Genomic DNA, 10,037 nt, shown 5'->3' on the forward strand with positions numbered 1-10,037 from the left:
TACGACACCATGAATAACATGATTGGAATTCACGCCAAACTTCCTCACACACTTCCCTTCACCATATAGTTCTTGATAATGATGATTTTATACTGTTTCTTATTTCAGTGAAAAAAGGTGAAATCAAAAGAGTGTTTTCCAGTTGCATAAAATCTGCTGTGAGGACTGAGCTAATCCTTTCAGGAGATGTCGTTCTGAGAGCGCAGGATGAACTCGCCCGGGCTCTGGATCAGGACCGAGCAACAGTCAATTGCTGTGAAGGTGGACAGCCTGTTGGTCGGTCCCAGTCACCGTGGAAACCACCTGAGAAGACAAGCAGACCAAAGTGTGAGTGATGACTTTTCTCCAAACCTGCATCCCGACTGAAGTCAGCATGTGTGACTCTTGAACTGTCTTCATTCTGTTGTTTTGTGATGAGTCTGAAAGCTGAGCAGAAAAACCCTCCTGTCCTCCCTGTCAGACTCACATCTTACTTTCTACATCGGATCATCAAACATCACTCATGTCACGGTTCTTCCTTCTGACTCTCTTTGATCCGTCTCCACCGGTCTGAAAGCATGAGCGTCTCTGAGTAACACATTTACATGTTGACCACGTTTTTCACCACTAGAGAGCGCCACCCGCCCACTGCTGACCTGCCACCAACGCCTGATAAAGAGGAAACTGTTGAACTCTGTTTGCTCGTCTGATGGTTGATTTAGTAGATAGAGATGCAGCATCTAGTTCTCTCTCTGGCTGAAGGCACAATGAGGCTCCTTTTGCTTATTATTGGACTCTCATACAGCAGTGGTGACCACAGATGATGATGATGATGATGATGATGATGATGATGATCCTGTAGCTTTGTTTCAGAGGTCAACATGACTAAAGCAGCTTTTATCCTGCTTGTTCAAACACATTCAGAGGTTGGACTTCACCTCACATCACCTCTGCATCAACACAAAGAGGAGATTTTGGAGCTGGACTTGAGGTGTTTTGGTCGACCACACCTTCACTGGTCAGCAGGACTCTGCTGTCGCCTCATTGGTCAGCTGCTCTGATGTCACCAGTCAGCAGCAGAGTTGTATCTTACCTAATTAGTCCAGGTCATGGTGATGAAGGCTGGGGCTTCATCTTCATATTTCAGCGTGGCAGATCTGCGTCTCCGAGGAGCTCCACCACAGTCCTGGAAGTTCAAGACAGAGAGATGAAGTCCAGACTTTGGAAGATCAACACTGATCCATTCATGGTGGACCGATGCTGCTGAGAGCAAACATCTCACCTTTCGTGTCCTTCAGTTTGAACATCTACATGTTTTACACTGGAACAGTGAGCAGAAAGTACTCCTCTGTCAAGCCTTTACGTTTCTTATTGTAATGGGAGAAAGTATTTAGAAATGTAAGTCTAAATACACACAGTGACTGACAGACACTCTGATTGGCTGATGGCAGCTGTGATTTCGGGAGAACAACTGGAAAAAAAAAGCCATCAACTGTTTCTGGATGATCCAAAATTAGTTACGGCAGCAGCGAGTGTTTGAGAGTGAGGGCGTTCATGTGATGCAGGTCAGGACTAGAAGAGTGAACAAAGCAACAGGAAACAGACGGTCTCTGGTGGAGGTGATGGAAGCTCAGCAGCAGCTGACACATCTGTAACTGCTCTTCTAACTGCTTTTAATCAAGATTGTTTGGGGCATTTATGCATTTATTCTGAAGAGGAAAATATACAGGTGACAGGAAACGAGGATGAATGTGGAATGAACGCCCTGAGCTGGAATCGACCCGGGGACGCTGCCATCACAGATTGCGGTACGTGAGTTAACCACCAGGCCGGCAGACACCCTGTTCTAACTGTTATCCAGGGAGGAGCAGCTGGTTTCACGAGTGTGTGTGTGGTGTGTTTGGGAGGCGTACCGGGGTGCAGGTCTGGTTCAGGGTGGCGCACAGGTGGAGTTTGCAGTGCAGGTCGACGTCACCAGAGCTCCGAGTGAACTGGAACATGTTGAAGGAGAAGTAGTTGGACAGTCCCTCTCCGTTTCCCTCCACATCCACCGTCTCATCATCGCTTTTCGCACAGCTGCTCACAAACAGTTAAACACACATCACATCAGAGCACACTTTGTTTTCAGGAATCAAGAAGCACATTTATTAACGAGTCCCTGCTTCTGATTCATTTGGAACAGCAGCGAGCAGCAACCACCTCTGTGTTCATCTCACCCATCTTTGATCAGGTTGTATCTCAGAGTCTCAGCCTGGTTGGTTACCCAGCAGGAGTCCGTCACCAGGGCGACCAGACCGTCATCCAGCCCGTCAGTCTCCAGCACCACCCAGATCTTCTGGTTCAGCTGGACTTCGGTGTTGGAGTCCACAGCTTCTGTATGTCTGGCGTCAGTGTAGGCTTTCATGGTCAGAGTGTAATTCCAAGTTCCAGATATGATCTTCTGGATCACAGAGCTGCAGAGAACAAATACACTTCAGCTGTCTTATACTCACAAACCTTTTCACAACACAAAGATAACAGCCTCCACTCACCTGTCCTTGATTCTGAAGGTCATATTGTTGACATCTGGCTGAGTATAGTAGCAGGAGAAGTCGATGTCGACTTGGTCCTGGCGAGTGATGTTGTCAGAGGAGCTGTCCTGGGCTGTGATGGTGTTCATGTAGATCAGAAGGCTGTTGTTGGACTGCAGGGTGATGGAGATTCATGGAGATGTTGTTACGGCACAAGTTCCTCACAAATTCATCACAACTCTTTACATTCAGCCTTAAAATGTGACATTTGTGAGGTGTTGACTGGCTAGAATAAGCTTCATAGATGACCATCATCACTGGAAACCAAGGAGGTCAGAGCTGAAGCCCAACCCACAGAAAGATCCCAAACTGGAGGAGAGCAGGAGAAGCTCAGCAGAGTGCTGGAAGACATTTGGCTGCTTGTTGAGAGTAAAGATGTGATGGAGAACCCACCGTGACCTCCGTCCCACAGGGGTCGCTGCTGTTGTAGCTGTAGGTCACCATGTGGTCCACCTCATCCATCTGACCTGTGCAGGTGGGGTCATTGAGGTGTAAGGTTGTGTAGTTGATGCCTCTCTCCTCCAGGAGACACCCGACCAGAGTAAGTGAAGCTGAGTTCTCCTCGCAGACCGTCGGGTCACCTGAACGTCCAGCAGAACAGACGAGGGAGACAAATACAAGACCATGTTAGAGAGGACAGACCGGACAGACACTTACACCATGAGGGACAAAAACAAGTCAAACCATTCAATCCTGCTTTGGTGACCTTTGTCGGTTCTTTCATTCGGAACCGAACTACCAGTTTTTGTGGTTTGATACCATCAGAGTGAAAAAGAAGAGCTGAGTTAATGAAGTCTCATCTGTGCTCCTGATAACAAACATTCAGTCAAACTGAGTGCTGAAGGTCAGTTATCATCAGCTCCACAACAGCTCAGCTGTGTGAAACAAGTCTCCCTGTGAGAAAACCCTCCATCCTCTGAGGATCAGGACTCTGCACCAGTCAGTCATGGTGTCGTGTCGCAGCTGTCGTACCCAAAGTGTCATTGGATTTGTACGGGAAGGCAAAAACGGCCCGACAGAAGCAGCCGAGTTCACCACCGATGGTCTCTGCACAGAACTCATGATCACTGCAGATCCTTCCCTGACAGAAGGGCTGAGGGGAGGCTGAAAGAGAGACAGAGAGACACATGTAAAGAATAATGACACAAACTGCAATAATGAAACAGCACTAAAAAAACACAGTTCAGTGGAGACGCTGACTGTTTTTAATGCAGATGACCTGCTGATTCTGTCACAAACACACAAGGACTGCAACAGCAATCAATCAATTCTCCACAACTACTGTGAAAACTGGGCTCTGAAAGTTTAACTGAAAAACGAGACAAAGATTTTTTCAGGTCAGACATTTGTTGTCTTGTTTTAGTCTTTAGATTTAGACTTATTTTTTCTTCTGAGTATTTCAGGTTAAATACAGTAGAACGAGTTGACATTTACATTTAGATTCTGTTATTCAAAACATGTTGATAAAGCTTCACTGAATTGATGTGAAGTGAGAGAAGTCTTACAGCAGCCGGCCTTTGACCTCCAGCTGTCCACTGTGTCGTTGATCTGCAGGCTGCAGTGTCTGGCGTAGGCATCCAGGAACTGACAGTCGAGACCGTCCACAGCAGGGTATTTGCACAAAGTGTCGATGCAGGCGTCTATGTAGGAGGTTGGATCGATGTGGTTGTGACAGCTGGTGAAGACCGTGTCATTCAGGAGATTACAGCTGTTCCACAGATGTGAAGAGACAGAAAGAGAGATGAAGGATGACGTCCAATCAGTGCTGAGTTACAGGTGGATCATCTGAGTTCAGGTGTGTTCATCTTCCATCCCTCCTCACATCACATGACATGAAACATGTGATGTAACATGACATTTAGCACACATGAAAGTATAATACAGAGAGTTTGTTTCATCTGCTTACTGTTCAGTCATCGTGGTGCAGTTGATCGAACTGTCAGCAGTGTCATTGTACAGCACCTCACAGCTAGGGGGCGACACACAACACAAAGTCAGGACTGACACCCTGCTCGCACTTGTTCAGATGCACACAAACACACTTTCTGAGTGTTATAGATTCATATGAGCTTTGTATCGTTGCTTCAGTCCACAAGTCAAAGGAACCTTTCATCTTTTCAAGAGGCGTCCAGATCGTTTAAAGTCAAGTCAGTCAACCGAAACATGAACGTTCCAGACAAGTTGAGATGTGTTCAGAGACTGAATTTCAATGAGAGACAAGTACATTGAACGCTGTGACCAACAGTATTCAGTGGGTTGTGATTGAAGCCTTACTCGTTGTCCCCAGGAAGTCTCTCATCACTCAAAGACGTGCTGGAGTTGGCACACAAGCCCCCCAGATCTTGATATTCTCCAGCAGGTCCTGGACAGATTCGAGAAAGAATGTGTGTTAGATCAGTATCAACGTTCAAACTGGATGAACAGCAGCTCACTAACTGACAGCTTGGTTCATCTTTCTGATGCCCCAAATGAGCGCTGAGTGTCATCATTACTCCTGTGTGGTGAGTGGTAGGATTTCAGTTTCTGTACCTGTGGAGAAGATCTGTGCGGTGTTGCCGTCAAAGAAAACAGAAATGGTGTAGTTGAGCACTGACACCTTGGCAGTGACTCCAGTTTGGTCCTCAGAGACCTCCACACCGTTTGACAGCACAGTCGAGCCGTTGATGGTCTGCATTGTGTTTCCCAGCTGCATCACAGCAGAGAGACAAAGTGGAGGAAACACAGGTTCAATCATCACAAACACACACAAACAGGCTGTTTTCACTGCCACAACCACCAAGTTCACCAGTATTAAAATAAGTGCTTCTCATGTCCCTGAGAAGAAAGATGAGAGCTGACACAGCAGAGGATGAGACGAGGATTTGGGATCAAAGTCCACACTGACTTGACTGTGGCTGTAGGTAGCTTACCTTAACTATCCCCCCTTGTTCCAGGTGAACATCTTCTTCTCCGTCCAGTTGCAGTGTCACACTGTCCAAAAAGCTCACATCTCTACGACGGCGTTCCCGGAAATACCCCACCACAGTGAGGCCGGAGACTGTCGAACCAGACAGCAGAGTGTACGCACACCGATCCTGGACCGTGTTAAGATCACCGTAAAAGCCGATGACAGCGGGGCCGGTCACAGTGCAGACGGAGTTACGAATGCAGCTGATGGAGGCACAGAAGGACAGAAACAACAAACACCATCAGCAGCTGCTGCTGAGGGCCGCGACCACCAGGGGGCCCTCAAACAAACAAACTGCAGGAGTGAAGTCTTCATGTGTTCATGTTCATGTCGTCATTGAGGCATTTATCTACATAATAATTGATTGTAATGTTTTCACAGGCCTGGCTCACGTCAGCCAACAGCAGTGACTTGAAGGACTCGGCAGAAAAATCAACATTTGGTTCATTTCCAGGGAAACGTCTCACTGTTGTTCTGGAACGTTCTCCAGTAACACACTGGACACTTGATCTCAGTAACCACATCACAGTTAATGAAAACTGTGCTGTGTTCGAACCTGGTCCTGATCCACTTAAAGGAGAGTGATGCCCTCAATGGAACTTCCCTGAATAAATATAGCTTCATATGTAGGACATGTATTTACATGTTATTGCCTTGACAATACTCCAGAGGGCCACACTGAGTGGTACTGAGGACTGCATCATCATTACAGGTTAGACTGAAGCAGGTTTCTGGGTCAGAGGCGTTTCCTCCATATTTGTACATGACACCTGAAAGGTGACGAAAGGTTTGCATCAGGTTAAAAAGTCAAAGTTCACTGACAAGTTTCCAAACTGTGACCCAAAGCAAACAAAAACAGGAGTGTTAAAATATTTCAGTTTAGTTGTCACAGACTCTGAGGTTCATTTGTGGAATCAGTGGATTTGCCAACCTGAGTGTCTGCATGCACTGATGTCGCCACCATCATTGACTCCTATGTTAGCACCACTTGAGAAGGTGAACGTATCGATTGTGGATCCATTGACCAAAGTTTCAAACTCCTAAACAGCAACAAACACAACCAGTGTTACTGTCACAGAGGAGACTGAATTCATACATGTTAACATAAACACAGACCAAACTCTGTGGGAAAATGTCTTCGTCCACTTGTTAAACTAAACGTTTTGTCCAGTTTTTGACAAGAGTAAAAAGTGACCTTGACTCCATGTGCAGGTTCGTTTAAAGTATTTTTGGGGATAATGTTTGTCTTATTTAGACAGCTAACAGTAGAAAAGTGACAGGAAATGAGGAGAGAGACAGACGAGAGACGACGATCCACAAATGTCTTTGGCTGGACTCCATCAGGGACGTTGTGATGTCATGGTTGCGGGACGCTCCACGTGTCGTATGTGATTGGAGCATCTTGGAAATGATTCTGCTGTCGTGTTTTTTGGGAAATAAGACGATCTTGATGTAAAGTGGTGCAGTCTCTGTGTAGCCTTCAGTCCACTCATGTCAGTGTCACTGGGTGAGTTTGGGAGGGTGGAGGGGGGAGAACGGAGTTTCACTGCTGTCAGCCAAAGTGTTTCCTGATACCACCACTAGGAGTCGCCAGAGTCAGAAATGTTCTGATCCTACACACAGCAGCTTTAAAGGTCCAGTGTGCAGGAGTTAGTGACATCTAGAGGTCAAGTTGCAGACTGCAACCAACTGAACACCCCCCGTCTCACCCTCCTCTACGACGGCCCTGAGAAATGTGAAAAACGTCAGAGTCCGTCTCCAGAGTCAGTGTTTGGTTTGACCGCTCTGGGCTACTGTAGAAACGTGGTGGACTCTGTGGAGGAGGACCTGCTCCTTCTGGAGATAGAAAGAGCTCATTCTAAGCTAACAAGAACACGTCTGTTGTTATTTTCACGTGGTTATACACTAATGGAAACACGATGATGATTATTATGTGACATTTCTGCCAGTGGATCCCCCTAAATCCTACACACAACAAGTAACTCAGTTCTTCATCCTAACAGACATCACACACATAAAACTACACAGTCTGTAACTGTTCATCAATCATCTGCAGCCTTACATCATTCCGTCAGTATATTTATATGGATGCAAATATGTATGTATTTCATATACTCACAAATGAACCAGTCCTCATAATGAAGAAAAACAGCACTGCTTGTGTCCCAAAGTTAGCTAGATTGAACTTACTCTGCAAAGAGTCAACAGAGGAGATACAGACACTGTTAGGAAGTTTCCTTCAAAAGCTTTTTCAACAAATTAAGTTGTGTTGAGTGAACATTAACACTGGTCAAATGTATTTAGTCATGACACTGAGGAACACTCACAGATGAACTAGAGTAGCCAGCAATCTCTACGTAACATTTAAGGTCATTCACAATGGTTGGTACTTTGCCACGGAAAAGATTTTCATAATAGCTCGATGGATTTTTTGTCTCAATATCAGCACTCTCTTTGTCGACTGTAAGCCCCAGAATACAGTCCTGTGCAGGTTGAGAGACGTTGTAATAGTCGTCGAAACAGACGACTAACTGTTGACTCTCGAAGCTCACCTGAGAAAATCAGAGACAAGAAGTAAAATACCAACAATAACTTTTGTACAAAACTGAACTTTGACTCAGAGAGTTGCAGAGGTTTCATTCAGTTCGCTCTCCGACGAAAGACATTCAGAAGATGAAAAGACACGATGAGAGGACGACGGTTTTCATTATTGATCTGACTGATGGAATCAATCGACCACACAACATTCAGCGTGTTAACAGAATAAACCTTCAGAGGACAAAATCTGACTAACACAGTCAGAATCTCTCCAATTCAACACAAAATGAAAAGTTTCTATGAAACGTCATGTTGCTGATCCAACATCTAAACCAATCAGCTCTTAGATCAGGGGAGAGTCAGCCGTTTCCCATCATGCCCTGAGGTTTTACATTCGGAGGAGATCAACTGCGACACCTGGCTCAGAATCTGCAGCGTCTTGATCTCGTCAGGTTATGGTTTCATTGACTGGTGACGTTCCCTCAGTCTGCACACATCATCTCTACCACAGCTGGACGCTGAGCATCGGTAGTGACGGCAGATGGAAGCAAACAAAGACATTCTCAAGCATCAGGCCTCATCCTACTCACATAGAGTTCTTCATACTGCTTTCCATAAAACGTGATGGGACAATCGCTGATGTCGACGACTGAAGAACCATTGACCGTCTCAGCACCTGAAGACGATGGAGACACATGAGAGGTCAGAACTGTCTGTGAGCTGGTTGGACAGCAGAGAAGGATTCAAATGTGGACTTCATGAAGGAAAATAAAACAGAGTTTGTTTATCAGTCAAATCTCTTCGTGTCTCATCATCAGTTACTGCTTCTTCTTAGAAACAAACAGATGTCAGCAACGTTTCTGCACATCTGGCAGATTATCAGCTCTTAAAGTTACTGATGGACTTAAAGTCATTCTGCTCTTCGCTCTGAGATCATTTGCTCTTCGTTCATGTTGCTTCTACTGAACTCCCTCAACTCGTCTTGTGGCTGAAGATTCAAAATGGCTGCCGTGCGTGTGCTTACCTGCCAGCCCAATGAGAGCAGACAGGAAGAGCAGGGGGCGGAGCATGTTGGAGGCGGCCAATCAGCTGAAGACAGAGCTGGAAGACACACAGTTGGACATCTTTGATTGGACAGAGTCACAGCCACATTCAGAGGTCATTCAAAAAGGTTTGAACTCATTCACATTTTGGATTTCCAGGACTTTAAACCATCAAAGAAATAAAAACTAACTATTCCAAAGTGTGTTTGTACACAGCAGAGTGATGATTTGATGACATCACGCTGTCATTTTATCAACTTTTGAAATGAGAATCATGAGCTGAATCTGCTGTGGGGATCCACAGTTCCCGTCCTCTTTCCCCTCCGTGTCTCCTCTCCCTCTGTCTCCTGTCTGTCTCTCCAGTGACACCTTTTCCTTGCCTGCCTTCCTGACTCTTGTCTTTTGTGCACGTTCAGGTGCCTTGCCCTCACCTGTCTCCGTCCATGCCCTGTCTGTCTGTCTGTCTGTCTGTCTGTCTGTCTGTCTGTCTGCGTCTTTTGAAAGGTTTTCATCTACACTCGTCTGGCTTACTCCTCCTCAAGCTTTGGAAACTCATCGACTCCATCGGTTTGCTTCAGTTATCACTCATCATTAAAGACTTTAAACCTTTTTGATCTCCTGTCCTCTCTGTCTAAATGTGGCATTTTGGTTCCTATCTAATTAATCAAATTAATCTAATTTTAACATTAACACAACATCTGTGGCTCCCCTCGGCTTCACCGAGCTTTATAATGACTTTCAGCTCATTGATTATCTGTCTGGACACAGCGTCACTGCTGGGGTTCACGCTCAGCGCTCTCATAGCCTCGTTTTCAAAGAAAATGCTGTAAAAAGCTGCTGTACACTGAAATAAGCAAGTTCCACATATCAACTGCAAAGGTGATGATGTGTCAATGTTTTGTTCATAACTTGTTTGTGCTGAAAACAAATGATTTTTTGCAGATTGAAATATGAATTTAG

General features: G+C 45.6%; 1 protein-coding gene across 1 annotated transcript; it reads right to left on the minus strand.

Annotated features, from left to right (window-relative positions):
• Positions 1-1,072: 1,072 nt before the first annotated feature.
• On the minus strand, positions 1,073-9,104 carry LOC143317402 (alpha-tectorin-like). The gene is made up of 15 exons (XM_076725552.1): positions 9,059-9,104; positions 8,625-8,710; positions 7,946-8,048; positions 6,140-6,266; positions 5,459-5,699; positions 5,079-5,235; positions 4,824-4,911; positions 4,456-4,518; positions 4,055-4,257; positions 3,522-3,653; positions 2,943-3,130; positions 2,511-2,662; positions 2,196-2,432; positions 1,893-2,055; positions 1,073-1,165 (listed from the first exon to the last, which is right to left on the minus strand). The coding sequence occupies exons 1-15, from the start codon at positions 9,102-9,104 to the stop codon at positions 1,073-1,075; spliced, it is 2,079 nt and encodes a 692-aa protein (XP_076581667.1).
• Between the last annotated feature and the right edge of the window lie 933 nt (positions 9,105-10,037).

Source organism: Chaetodon auriga, chromosome 24, assembly GCF_051107435.1.
Source record: "Chaetodon auriga isolate fChaAug3 chromosome 24, fChaAug3.hap1, whole genome shotgun sequence".
Taxonomy (NCBI): domain Eukaryota; kingdom Metazoa; phylum Chordata; class Actinopteri; order Chaetodontiformes; family Chaetodontidae; genus Chaetodon; species Chaetodon auriga.

Bases quoted from the DNA above. Each gene is read 5' to 3' on its own strand.
- LOC143317402 (XM_076725552.1), bottom strand. From the start codon at position 9,104: ATGCTCCGCCCCCTGCTCTTCCTGTCTGCTCTCATTGGGCTGGCAG. The intron at 4,912-5,078 runs GTACAGAAACTG...GAATCTGTCCAG, and splicing joins CGCACAGATCTTCTCCACAG to GACCTGCTGGAGAATATCAA. The intron at 1,166-1,892 runs GTACGCCTCCCA...TTGAACTTCCAG, and splicing joins TGAACCAGACCTGCACCCCG to GACTGTGGTGGAGCTCCTCG.